General features: G+C 42.2%; 1 protein-coding gene across 1 annotated transcript in view; it reads right to left on the reverse strand.

Annotated features, from left to right (window-relative positions):
• Positions 1-14,752, reverse strand: part of LOC119658164 (nose resistant to fluoxetine protein 6-like) — a 55,057-nt gene that overhangs the window by 19,534 nt on the left and 20,771 nt on the right. Inside the window, exon 2 of the mRNA XM_038065453.1 lies at positions 8,470-8,708. Coding sequence (XP_037921381.1) covers positions 8,470-8,708 — 239 coding nt within the window. The remainder of the gene's footprint in view (positions 1-8,469; positions 8,709-14,752) is intronic.

Consider the following 14,752-nt stretch of genomic DNA (forward strand, 5'->3'; position numbering starts at 1 on the left):
TACACCCGGCATGACAGAAGAGCAACTACGAGGCATCTGTAGACGAATGGATGAGTTTCGACGGGATTCCGAACAAAGCCCTGAAGCTGAATGCTAAAACCAGCCCCGCCTGGTTCATAAGCACATTTGACTCGTGCATATGGAACAAGTTTTTCCCACCCAATGGAAGAGGCAAAGAGTGGTTATGCTAACGGATATCCAAAACCACTATGGGGAAAATTTAGGAGGCGGTACTATACGACAAGTTCGTTGAATAGGTTATGAGAACGAGACTTGTTACCCTTCTTGGGGCACACATTTTGAATTCTTACTTCTAATGTTTCATCTAGTGTCAAAAATATCATCGGTTTAGAAAAGTACTAATTGAGACCATACATTTGATACCCCCGTGACCATATTCTGGGCCAAAAATCTTTACAACCCCCTTCCGTATATATGGGGCATGATACTACCTATTGTGTGTAAAGGAATTCAGACCACACATTTTCACTAAAATTCAACACACTTGGTTTCGGCATTTCCAAGTAAATCGGGTGTGGCAGACAGACAAACGGGCAGGCAGACATTGAATCAATTCTAATAAGGTTTTGTTTTACATAAAATCCTAGAAGGATAGTCGCCATACTTTTCGCTAATCTCAAAAACTGCGGTAAGCAAATAGTGATGAATTTCAACGAATTTGCAACCTCTTCAATAAACGCATCTTTGACATTAGCAATGAAGACTGGACGAACATGTGGTAATAAACCAGCAAAAAGTATTTAAAAGGAGATTTCTACCACAGTACATCTAATAAGTAGTACCCATACTAAGTGGACCGGATTGCGAATGTATTGCGGAGTCTTATCCGCACACATCATAGGTATTAAACCGTAGGTAGATACTGCTAGGTGTCAGTTTCCTCCAGATATCATAACATGTATTTTTTCCATTTACTCCTTAGCGATAAGTTAGTTTAAGCCATAGATTATACCTTAGATTAAGCTAGGCTGTTAAGGTAGTACTTAAGTTAGGTTAATTTAGCACTGTATTTTTATAGGATAGAATAAAAATGTTTGTTTTTGTTTTTTGCTAGGTGTCAGTTCACTCCGAGCCATCGAAGTGAACAGACGTCGGCGCTGACTGAAAATTAATTCTGAAAATTATTAGTGAGTGTGACAGTGTGGTAGTGCGGGACAAGACGAACAGAGAAGCATACAACTGCAGGGAGAAGCAGATGCTCAAGGAAGTATCGTTCTGTTTCGTTATACAGTGCAGCTCAAGATTATTGAGACACTGCATAGCCAAGTGATAAATTTACTAGTGACGTTTTTATCTTTTCAGTGAAGTCCAGGAGGAAGCCACGCAGGACGGGCTTGGGGACAGAATGTCCGCCAAGAGGACGAAGCTGATCCTGCCTGACGAAATGTCATCAGAGGAGGAGGGAGCCATGGGCCCTACATCGGTGGAAGGAAATTCGAGCCTGCTCAGCAAGATTGCAGAGCTCGAACAAGAAAAGGCCGCCATGGCCCAACAATCGGAGTGCCAGCTGGCACTCATAAAACAACTGCAGCAGCAGATGGCTGATCTGCAAGCAGTCAACATGGCCGGGAAGCAGCCGGTGCAACAAGAACAACAGCAGCAGCTACTTAACCATCAACGGCATCAACAGCAGCAGCAACGAAAACACCAAAGGCAGGAACAGCAGCAGCAGCAACGACAACAACAGCAGCAGCCAGAAGAAGATGACGGCATGTGCCTGGAAGTCATCCTTCAGGAGGAGGAAGGAGACCCCTTCAACTTTGTTCAACGAAGAAAGAAGTCGAATAGAAAGAAGGTTAGTGCGACTATTGTAAGTGCCCCACCAACCACCCCAAAATCCTCTCCCCAAGCAGCCACCCCTAAGAAACCCAAAATTCCACCGATAACTGGGTACAGGCTAAATGTACCGCAGTTCCTACGACTCATTAAAGAGAAAGGGTTGAAAGCAACCCTGAAGAACACGAGGGCTGACAAGACCCTCATCTTCGCCGAGACGGTAGAGGACCATGCTGCAATTTTCGCTCTCATAAGAGAGAAAGGGCTTCACGCCACCACCAGCACCCCACCGACTCTTAGAACAAAGTCGCTGGTTATTCGCGGTCTCCACAGGGAGACAGATCCAGCAGACATATTGCGGGAACTCAATGAAGATTACCCGCAAATAAAACTGAAAACTGTGGCCAATTTAATTACGCGTGCAGACAAGCTTCTGCACAGCCAGAACCCGGCACTTCCGATGAGGTCTCAATCGGGACTTTTCATAGCCACCTTCGAGCCCTCCCAAGAGCTCAGTGAAGTACAAAAAATTAAATATATACTTCACCAGAAGATTTCGCTTGAGAAAGTCAAGCCAATTGAAGAAGTGCAGTGCTACAACTGCCAGAACTTCGGCCACATTGCCCCTAACTGCTCCATTGTGCACAGGTGCGTGAAGTGCGCAAAGAAACACGTTCGCGGGGAATGCCCCACACCATCGGCGGAGGCGCCGCATTGCTGCAATTGCGGCCAGACCGGACATCCTGCCAACTACCGCGGATGCCCGGCATACAAAGATATGGTTGCCAGAAGGGAAGCTGGCAGGGCGCGAAAAAATACTGAAACGGCGAGGACCAAGCAAACGGTGACAAAGATGTCACAAAGCTTGTCCCGGCCAGGTGTATCATACGCCCAAGCAGCTAGGAATACTCTTCCTAGAGCTGCACCTCAAGCTCCACAAGGCAACAAACTGGCCTTCAAGAACTTGGTCGAAAGCCTCGCTTCCGCCCAAACGAATGAGCAGCGGCAGATTGCCGCAATCCAATTATTAATGAACTTATGGAGTTAAATATAGTCACATTTAACTCCGCGTCCCTGGTCTCACACGCCCAACGTGCCACTGCCCAAGCGTTGGTTGATACTCTGAAAGCAGACATATTTTGCGTTTCGGAGACCCACCTAAACCACAGACATAATGTCAATTTCACCGGATATACCACTATTCGGCATAACAGCAACACGGGCGCTGCCCTACTAGTCAAAAAAGACTACCATTTTGAGGAAGTCGTCATCGAGGGCTTACTAGTCTGTTCCGCTGCAGCGGCAATAGTTAAAACTACCGATAATAAACGGATTTTGGTAGTTTCCGTTTATTTCAAATACAATTCCCCAAGTGAACAACTGGGCCATGACTTAAAAGTCTTGGGCGATCTCCAGTTAAAATCCAAATATCTTATCTTCGGTGGCGACTTTAACTCCCGGCACAAATCCTGGGGCGATAAGGCAGAAAATTTAATGGGAAAACCCTGTATAACTGGATCCACGACCCTTTCACGCCTGCCAACCTTGAGGTGGTCTCGCCGGATTCGCCGACAAGACCCGCTAGTCAATCCATCATTGACTTTTTCCTGCTGTCTGATGAAACCAAGCACAATTTTCAGGTAACTTCCTGTAAAACCTTGCCAGGCATGTCCGACCATTTTGCAGTTGAACTCAAAATGGCCTCAACCTCACAACTGCAGAAGCGAGTTAAGATAACCATCAGGTCATTCGCCCACACTGATTGGGACAAATTCAAGTCAGATTTAGCACCAAGGCTGAACTTGAAGAAACTCGCTACAGATCGCAATCTGTCGGACAAAGAAATCGACGAAGCAATCATTTTGGCCACGGACGCCATCAATACTGCTACACGCAGAAATACCAGGCTTATCAAAGTTGATGAGTTTGTATACAACAAACTCCCGCATGATATCATGCTACATATGAAGGTCAGACAGATTTGGCGCAGGAACCTCAAGCGCAACTTCCATAAAAATGGAAATAAAGTTAATGCTGAATACAAAGCATTGCTCTCCCGGATTAATTGCCTGAGTACAATTATCCGGGAAATGGTGGCGCAATTCCGCAATAAAGAATTAACCCGTAATCTCGCAGATATTAAACCCGGGCCAGATATGTTTCAACATATAAATAGGCTAGCGGGGAAAAATAAGTCCCGTAATTTCGTTCTTACCAGGAACAAGGAACCAATCTGCGGAGACGCCAGAAAGGCGCAAGTCCTTGGGGAATCATTTGAGTCTCAGCTCAATACCCCTCCGCCTCAAAGTAACCCGGCAATAGTGTCGATGGTTGAAACAACTATTGCCGACTTTGTCTCTAGGCATTCAAATAGATTAGTAACATTCTCCCAAACGAACTCCTCGGTAAAACCAACGGATTCGCAACAATTTCTGAGTTTATCACAGCTCACCGCCTTGACCTCAAACCTAAACGGTAAAATATCAGCCGGACCTGACGAAATTCCTAATTACGTAATTAGGCAACTTCCCCGAGTCTCCATCAAATTTTTGCTGGCAGTATTTAATAACTGCATAAATAATGGCTATTTTCCCACCACCTGGAAAGTAGCTAAAATAATTGCGATCCGGAAAAAAGGCTTCTCTACTGAGCCTAACAACTTTAGACCCGTTTCATTATTATCCAATTTAGGCAAACTCTTTGAGAGAGCATGGACAATCGGGCTAGTCCAATATTGCAACCTCAAAGAGATTATACCGAACCATCAGTTCGGGTTCCGCAGCAATATGCCGATGATACACTCATCTTCGCTTCAAGCCTCCACCCCAACAGGGCAGCCAAACCGGTCGAGAGGTATTTGAAAGACCTTGGCAAATATTACCTGGCATGGGGCATTAAGATTAATGAGGCTAAAACGCAATTCTGCACCTTCCGGAGGAAAGCTAGATACCTAGGTTCTAGAGGAATCCATAGAAAAGCTACACTCTTGAAAATGAAGATAGGAAACACTATAGTGAGCAATTCCCAGACCATCAAGTACTTAGGAGTTAAACTTCACGAACTCCTTAAGTTCAAGCCACATCTTGAGCTCGCGATCGGTAAGGCACGCGGTGCATTCAGTAGGATCTACTTTCTTCTTCGAAAGAAGGTAGGACTCAGCACCAAGGCCAAACTGACTCTCTACAAGACCCTGATCAGACCCATTATCTGCTATGGAGCGCCCACGTGGATCACTTGCTCCACCCGAACCATGTCCAAATGTGAGGCATTCGAACGCCGGATATTAAGGTACTGCACTGGTCTTTCCTATAATTGGAAAATCAAGAAGGTTGGAAAAAACGCCGAGGTATATCGGCGCGCCAAAGTACAACCTCTTCGAGAATTCGTTCTCAACTTGGTGGAACGGTTCTTCGAAAGAACGGAGAACCATCCAAATCCACTAATCCGGCAACTCTACCAACAGGGTAGCACCTTCCCATTGGCCAACTACCTAAGGCCCTACCAAATAGTGAGCGAAGCTCTTCAACCCGCCATCCTTTCCCTATATGATTCTCCCTGCCTGGTAGGGGCACATCGAGGCTAAGCACAAGACATGTAATGTGCTATTGTATATAGTAGGTTAAGTATTTATTGTTAGATTAAGTTAGATTAAGTTTAGACTTAGTTAGTTTTAAGTATTTTAAGTAAGTAAGTAATGCCTTCTGGCGCTTTTAGTGCAAGCGCAGTCTTTTAAATAGTTCAGTTGAATACAAATAATTGTGAAGATATATGTATTAAAATTAATACAAGTAAAGTAATAATTTACACAGAAGGTCGGGTAGGCCAAACAATTGTAATAGCCACCCATTGAAATAAAGTTAAGTTAGTTAAGCTTAATATCTAAGCTAGAAAGTAATTAATAATGTATTAGAAGTAAGTCACTATGGTAAATAAAAAACTTAAACTTAAACTGCTAGGTGTTAGGGCTTATGATGTGTATGGATAAGCTTCATCAATATATTCGAAAGTCGGAGATCATTGCCTATTAGAAATGCATCGGTTTCTACTACTTTGCCGGATTTTTAACATACGAGACCAGATGTGGAAAATTAAGAACAGCGCAAGTAGCTGGAAACGGAAATTGTTGATTTGATGTTTACTGAGTAAAAGATGCGTCAGTTCATTATCGCGAATCACATCAAGAAGAAGGTTCGAGTGGGAAAAGTAGTCTCTTTTCGACCAATCAGGGCCACTACCACGTCTCCATAGAAGTACCCCACTAAACGCGTTCGTTTCCCATAATGGTGCCATTTAGACATAACTTGTAGTGTACATATGTACCTTGAATATACCTGACCTTTCAATTCGATGGGATGCTGACATTTTGCATGTAGGGAGTAAGAGGCAACTTTAACTCTAACTGATAGTCGGATTTCCACCAAACTTGCAGCATATTGCTGCTAAATTTTACGGATCTAGGATGAACTTATGGGGGTTGACAGTAAATTTTCAAAATATGACAGCACACTATCATTAACTTTATTTGAGCAGATATAATAGCGAAAGATATTTTAAGGCAAAGATACAATACCCACGAGCCACCATAATTTTTTCAGATTTCTGATTGGCTGGTTTCTGAGAATGGGTCTTTAAAGTAATTGACCCCTTTCGGACTCTCGTACTCCTCCCCTTTGTAACCAACATCAAAACTAATATAATAATGCTCCGGAAAGTACTAATCAAGACCTTTCAGTGATACCCAACATGACTACAATCGATGAAAAAAAATGTGCACTCAATTTTTAGGTGTATGTGGACTCACCCCTTAAGTTCAACGTGCAGCCATATAATTCAACGCATGTATTTGAATTCATAGTTCCAATCTTTCTACCTAATTCCATTACTTAGGTGTAACCGATTCCAGGAGAAATGTGCGTGACGTACAGACAGACAAACAATGAATCGATTATACTAAAGTTTTGTTTTCAACTGTGTATACCACCCGAGCTATGCACCGATATGAATATCATTTCCTCCCTATAAGCCAGCGTAATTTATTCTAGTTCCATACTTCCTCGCTTTAAAATCTTGTTTTTCTCATCCCATTTGGATTAGTAGAAGTGTAAAAGGTTAGAATAAAGTTAATATTTTGAGATCTAGCGTACTTAGTACATATTCTGTAATTGGATTCTTTTCTCACTAATAAAACCATAATTAAAAACAACTCACAGCTCCGTCTGGGTAATCGACAGTGTAGGTAACTACATAGTCCTTATTGCACCACCAAAGAAAGTGCTATCGGAACTACTTCCGTATGAGCTCATTTTACAGATTTTTCATTTTCAGGGTTTTCCAAGAAAACAAAACCTAGAATCGGCTTACTCTCTGTGTGCCTGTCCAGCTGACTCTCATTCCCACTTTTCCCGAAAAGTTAAAACCCGCTGCTGGCATGAACTGGTCTACAAGGTAAACGGGGATCCGTGGAGCTTGGTTACAGACTGGCCACCCAAAAAATTAGAACTCTGCAAAAACCATGTTCACTGAATGACGAACAGTTGGACCGCATTGTAAGAACATGATTTCTTATATATTAAGTTCGGGTTGCTTACAACAGCGCAAAAGCCCCGAGCGAAAAATTTGGAAAAGGCAATCCTGTCTGTAAAAAATAAGAATCTGCCAGAACCGACCGATAAACTAGCAGAGATAGATAAGCTAGTGTTCCACCACTGGCCAGACCTACTGCTCGGCCCATTCAATGCTTACATGAAGGGGGCATGATGAAGGAGTTGATTCTGGCGCTAATCAGCATAGGCGACCCTGAACTTCCATCCGCATACCGCCCACTCTCTCCGATTGACACGGCCAGGAAAATGATCGAAAAATTCATCAAGTTTCGGACGGCTCGGCGATTTAAACTCCAATCAGTTCTATTTTAGAGCAGGGAAATCCATTCCGAAAATTAGCTACGAAATCAAGCTGAAAAATTTATCACATATACTAGAGATATCAGTAAACATATGGTGAAAAAATCACGTTTCTATCTTTATCCAGTCCTTCAAAATAATTTTTCAAAAAAGGGCAAAAAAAACGGCCTTCACACGGGATGACCCCCTTAAGCAGGTACTGCAAGACGAAGCAATGTGGTTGTCCGGAAAGAGACAATTACTTCAAGGTGCCATTTTCATAAACCACTTAACCGAAAAAGCTAAGAAAAAAATATGGTGGTCCATATACATCGAAATATCTTACGTTACGAAATTTGCTCCAAGAGAGTTAATGATAGAATATTAATATATTTTGAACCTTTTCTGCAAACCTCCTTTAATTCTTCCTAGATCCGTAAAATTGGACTAATATGAATTTCAGCATGAAACATCCTACCAAGAAGTCGCACCTCCTTTGTAGTGCATAATTTATTCTCCCTGTTACCCTTCGAGTCGAAATGCACTTTTCTAAATGTGTGATGTTGCAACGATTTCATAACATACAACCGCACAGATATATAAAATTTCCATTGATACTCTTCCGTTTGATGTAATGAGCAAACTTTGCATAATACAGAAGCGAATAAACGGTGATTTAGTGATTTAGTATTAATTTGTATGTATCATAAATCAAAATTTCATGACATATGAATATATGTATTTAGCTTTGCGAGATAAAACGTAAACATACATATGTAACCTATATTACCTGATACTGTTGTTTCAAATCCAATTGTAGCGAAGATGTGTAGTTGAAGTAGATCATTTGAAGATGCATTTTGTAAGGACTCGTCGCATTCATTAAGTTTCCACTAGTTGCCCGCGGGATATTTGATGATAATGATATATAGAAAGGTTCACTGACATCTGAGCAAAGCTCGCCTGATGAAAACCAGAAATTATTCCCCCAAATAAACGAACGCGGCATGTTTCCAAACGCATCTATCACTGAAAATTCGTAAGATGTAACAGATTTATTTAATTTCAAGATGAGGTTAGGCGGTAGTGTAGATGCGAGTAATTCATCTCTTCAAACATCTAAGGAGGGAAATTTTCTCGTGAATCCAAATCTCGCGGTGGCCGAAAATTCTGTTTATAGAGGTTGCTGGCAGAAATGAACGAACGTTCATTAAATGTTTCATGCATTTTATAAAGTGCCTACATTTGTAATTCCCTGATGATGTTTTAAAATATATAAGTAGTCCTCATATTTATAATGAGTAACTTCTCAAATCGACTGGGAACTTGATACACTTTCTTGCTCAAAAACCCGTGGAAATGTTCCTGGCGGACTCGAAAAAAGAACAGACTTAATTAAGCATAATCTTCATGAGGAAAACAATGATAATGGGAACCTTTACAAGTCAATATGTTTTAAAAGTATTTTAAAATGTTGATCACCCCACGTCTACTATCAAATATACATTGTGGAAATCTAGAAAAGGCAGGAAATGCTCATTAGGAACATTCCCCTAGCAAAAAACAAACAGTAATAAGACTAGTAAAAATGTAACTGAAGTTGAGGAAAAATGCAAAATAAAGCGTTATCCGAAGCAAGTCGAAAACCGAAAGCGAAGCACTTGACATTTGAAATGTTCTGTAGATTCCTTATGTAAAGAACTTTAAATAAGATTCCAGTTGACAGAGTTGACAAAACAAGTCGGAATTCCGGAACCCTGATGCTACGGGATAAAGGTCTTGCATCTTACATGGGAAACTTTCTACGCATATTCTCCAATTCGTACATATCAAAGAATTCAAAATATTCCTTTATATATTTCCAAACTTCAAAAGAGTCATACAAGACAAATATTTTACTCATCCTAAACAAACATTTCCTATTACTCCGCACTGATGTATACATATATGTGTGCGCATCTAAATTTTTCCTCTGTACAAAAGCATATATAAGTTAACATCAATCCAGTCAAATTCAAAAATCGAGAAATATAAAGTTGCACAGGCAAAGTCCAAATTCAATTCATTTCACACTTGCAACCTTGTAACCTGTCGTACTTTCCGTGGGAACGAACTTAGGTAATCTAATTACGCTCCAATCCCGTCAGACGCCACCGCACTCACATGGATTGGGCACGTGATCAGAAGTAGCTTCTTCTTTAAGTAAACCACTAGATAGTGTTGGGCATATTTGTATTCGTCAATACGAATACGAATAAATTCGTACGATGATTTCCTATGAATATGAATACAAACACGAATGCATTGGTATTCGAAAAGGTGAATACCTCAGTATTTACACAAGTGAATGCGAATACAGCTACATTCTCACTTCCGAAAGTGAATACAAAAGTATTCGTATTTACGAGTAAGAATACGAATTCTGCTGGAATTTCTTATCTTATAATATTCCTCTGAATTGGGAACGTATTACGCCTAACATTAAACTATGGGGATTAACATGACTTGGACACATTTGGATATGAGATGACTTGTCTCATTCAAGGCAATGGTCAGGACTTCTATCAATCGGTTTATCAATTTTCTCTGATTCTTAATAAAATTTCCTGTATGGACATGAGCTTAGAGGCAACCAATGATCTGGTCCGCGCACACAAGGAAAAGCCTTACCTAAGTTGTTGAGCATGAGAGAACGAGGAGATCTGCCCCCGCACTTCATTTATGTCTCAAACTAGAAAATGGGAATTATCGCTCCCAATACGGCAATATCTAAAACACGCACCGAACTCCCACCCAAAATCCACCCCATTACTACCAAGGTAGACTCCATTTCAGCAGACACCCATCCCCGCACCACGATGCACGTTTTTCCCGGAGCCAATGAAACGGCAACAACTACAGCCTCAACCTAAACCTTAGCAAATACAACTTTATCTTTTCCAACCCCCTTGAAACCAGCTTCCACCCAAACCACAACCAAGACCAATGCCAATGAGTGTAGATCATTCCATCAGGTCGCAAAATAGACCACAACAGTCTGCCGCCCTTGAACGTCCTACAGCCATGCAGGGCTAGATAGGTAGGTATCATTGGTCACTCGGAGGAGCCCAATTAGCGCTTTGGTACGCCGTTTTGATGCCACAAACTGCTAAGACCGTGATTGTTGTTATTGGAGCAGGGAGGCAGAGTCCAGCCGGCTCGGATTTTCAGAGCCAGCCCGTAGCATACACGAAGGAAAGCAGCTCTCCGACCCTCCAGCTAGAAATTTCTCTGAGGTCCCCGAAGAATGGTTTACCCAGTGTTCGCAACCTGACTCTAGCCAGAGCTGGGCAATCACAGAGAAAGTCCATGAGGGTTTCCCTTCCTTCTCCGCAGCTTCGGCAATGCGAGTTGTAGGGTATGCCGAGCTTAGCGGCATGGTCCCCTATGGGCCAGTGCCCCGTGCAGACCGCCGTAATCTTGAATACATTTGCACGCGTCTGGCACAGAAGCTCTCGTGATCGGGCTATGTTATAAGCGGGCCAAATTCTCCTTGACTTGGCACAGCTTGTAAGCCTTCACCATCTCAGACCCGTGGCTGCAAGGTAGTGCGAATAGACTCCGCCCCCGACAGCCGCCAGCGGAACACCGACTGTGATCGCCGAGGGACTACCAAGAGCAGAGTCTTACCTCACCAATCCGTCAGCCCGCTCATTCCTCTCTATGTTCCTATGCCCGGGAACCCAGAAGAGAGTGACCTTGAGCGTGCCGCCCAGATGGTTGAACGCGTCTCTGCACTGCCCCACCAGCCGGGAAGATGTTGTCGTTGAGTACAAGGTCAGGTCAGAATGGCTATGTTACGCTTGGGGCTCGAATCACGCTCCAGCCATCGACAGACTTCCGCCAGTACTTCCGCCTGGAATACACTGGCGAAACCTGGGAGACCATACGACTTGGATACAATAGGTGTATTCGAGAAAACCCCCGCGCCGGCTCCATAGGCCATCTTTAATCCGTCCATAAAAAATACTGTGTCATAGTCTTGCAACACGCCGCCGGTCTTCCACTTTGCCCTAGTTGGAAGGTCCACAGCAAAGTTTCTCGTGAAGTTCAGCTTGCGTGTGGCATAGTCCGTGGGGGATGCGCAGATTTCCCGAGGTATTTCATCTAGAATGTTGCTGTGGCCATAGGACTTCGCTGTCCAACATCCGGACTCACGGTTTGTGTAAAACAAAACTTTATTAAAATCGGTTTACTGTCTGTCTATCTGTCTGCCCGTCTGTCTGTCTGTCTGCCTGTTTGTCCGTCACACGCATTTTTCACGGAGATGGTTATAGCGATTGACTCCAAATTTGGTAGAATGGTGGAAACTGTGAACGCACACGGATGCAGTGAATTACATCCTTTTATGAAATTTTGCAGTGATGTAGGCTATAATATAGAGCATGATGTCATCAAGTTCGGTGGAAATCACACTATTACTATGATAGCAAAATTATAATACGTCAAAGTTGTTACTTCTTTGAAAATTTAAGATTAGCGTATTGTGAATGTCAATATCACCCGAAAGTGGATACTCTCACATAATATATACATATATTACGTGCTACATACTAAGAAATACGCAGAACCTTTCGTACCTGAAGCGTCTAGCTTCCGGTTTCCTGACTTGTTTAGATTAACTAGCTCTTCGCTTCCTTCCTTCGAGTATCGAATGAAGAGCAGGAAATTGCTGAAATTCCTTGTCGATACTGGATCTAACAAAAATTACATCCAACCTAAATCCCTAACAATAGTTCATTTTTTGCAAATTCTGTAGGTGGTAACATAAAATAACACACCATGCGATCGTCAACCTTTTTGGGCCCTCCGTACCCAGCTTGAAGTTTTTCCAAACCTGAAATCATTCCATGGCATTTTAGGTAACGACAGCCTAAAAGAACTAGACGCAACGATTTATACGGCCAAAAACTATTTTACCCTCCTTAATAATCTCTGCAATTTTACCGTCCTGAATAATCTCCGTGAATAATATCTGAATCCGAACTAACCATTTGTCCCACTAATAAACCGAAAAACTACTTTCAGTATTGACAAGACATAAAAGTCTATTCTGTAAACCGGACGAGTAGCTACATTCGCGACAGCTGATGGCATACCGTCTAAATCACCATGCAATGCACCTGTCTGGGTAGTGGGATTGAAACCATCTGACATGGAGAAAACGGCATTCTCCGTAAATAATGGCAAATACGAGTTCACTCGCCTCCCCTTTGGACTTATGAATGCCCCCGCCACGTTCCATACTTGATGATATTTTGAGAGAGCAAATCGGTATTAGATGTCCAGTTTATATCGACGATATAATTATCTATGGCACAGACGAGGAAACCCACCTGATCAATCTCGATCTCGTTTTCAGCATCCTCGAAAAAGCGGTTGAGTTCCCTGGTTTCATCATTTCAGAACACGGCATTAAAACTAATCCACATAAGGTTCAAGCCGTACTAAACTACCCTCCTCCAACAACCCATAGGAAACTTTAGTCGTTTTTAGGCCTATCGGGATGTTACTGACGCTTTATACTCGATTACGCCAAATTTGCGCTTCTTCGCATTTACGAGGTTTGATAAGGACTTTGAGCTAACCACGGGCGCATTCCAATGTTCATTAGGCGCAGTTCTGGCACAGGATAGAACGCCAATAATGTTCCTCTCGGGGAACCTCAACAAAGCCGAGGCCAACTATGTCGCTAACGAGAAAGAACGGCCACGCTGCTCCCAGAGCAGAGGTGAGGCAGCGTCTGACGAGTTGCCTCTGCCCTGGACGAAACCGTTTGTCGATACATTTTTTAAATGCTTGGGTGCCCCCAAACGAGGAATCCGTGGGCTAAAAGGACGTGAGAGTAAATTGCTCTCCATTTGGGCCGGTCCAACATGAAGTGGATGTGGACTTAGGATCCCTCACTTATCCTAAACAACGAGAAAGAACTATTAGCGATAATATGGACCCTCAAATCTTTGAGAAATTTCCTGTTCAGACCAAGGAAACTGAGGATCTATAACGATCATAAACCCTTAACTTATGCGCTCAGTAATAAAAATTCAAATAAAAAATATGAAAAACTATACTCGAAGAGCCGAAGCCGGTAAAATCAAATAACGTTGATAGCTCTTCTCAATTCTAATTTCCTCTGTAGGCACTCCGTTCAATGTGTTTAGAAATCAAATCCTCCTTAAAACAGGATACCAACTCGAAAAACCTTTCCCAAATTACTGGAAGTATATCTTCATAGAACCTTCTTACACCCGCGTAAAATTAATTGGCATTTTCAAACGGTACCTGAGCCCCAATCTGATTAATGGAATAAAGATAGAGGAAAACGTCATGGGGTTAATTCAGGAAATTTATCCTCTACATTTCAACAATTACAAAATTAGGTTTAAACAAAAAGAATTACAGAACGCGAGATGGAGCAAGAAAACCTGATACTAACCACCCATAAAAGACCGCACAGGAACGCGAAAGGAAACAAACTCCAAACCCTTCAAAGGTACAATTTCCCAAAATGAGCTCAAAAATCAAACTAATCGTCAAATAGTACTCCACCTGAAAGGAAAATAATTACGAACGCTATTTTAGTAATTCCATCCTTAAACGAGCTCCTATTTGTGAATTCTCAGGTCACATTTTGCACAAAGACGTCTTCCATAAGGAAGAGCACTATATATTAACGGTTATAAACAAATTTTCAAAATTTTCCCAAGCCAGATCACTCAGTTACTTCAGAGCAATTGAAGAAGTAAGAATTTGCAAAGAAGCGACTTATTATAACTGGGTATGATCAGGCTCTATGTTATAGCCTACACTAGAGGATTTTGCAGTCAATTACTAAAAATTATAGTAATATACTATTATTAACTTTATTTGAAAGGATATCGGTATGGAGGGTATTTCGGGGCTTAGACACAATATAGTACCAGCCTGCTCATCTTTTCCCACTTTCCGGTTCAGTAGTTTCTGAGAATGGGTCCGTTGAAGAGATGATCATTTTCGATCCCCACACTCCCGACCTTTCCAACAAATGCCAAAAC

This window comes from Hermetia illucens, chromosome 1 (assembly GCF_905115235.1).
Source record: "Hermetia illucens chromosome 1, iHerIll2.2.curated.20191125, whole genome shotgun sequence".
Lineage (NCBI taxonomy): Eukaryota > Metazoa > Arthropoda > Insecta > Diptera > Stratiomyidae > Hermetia > Hermetia illucens.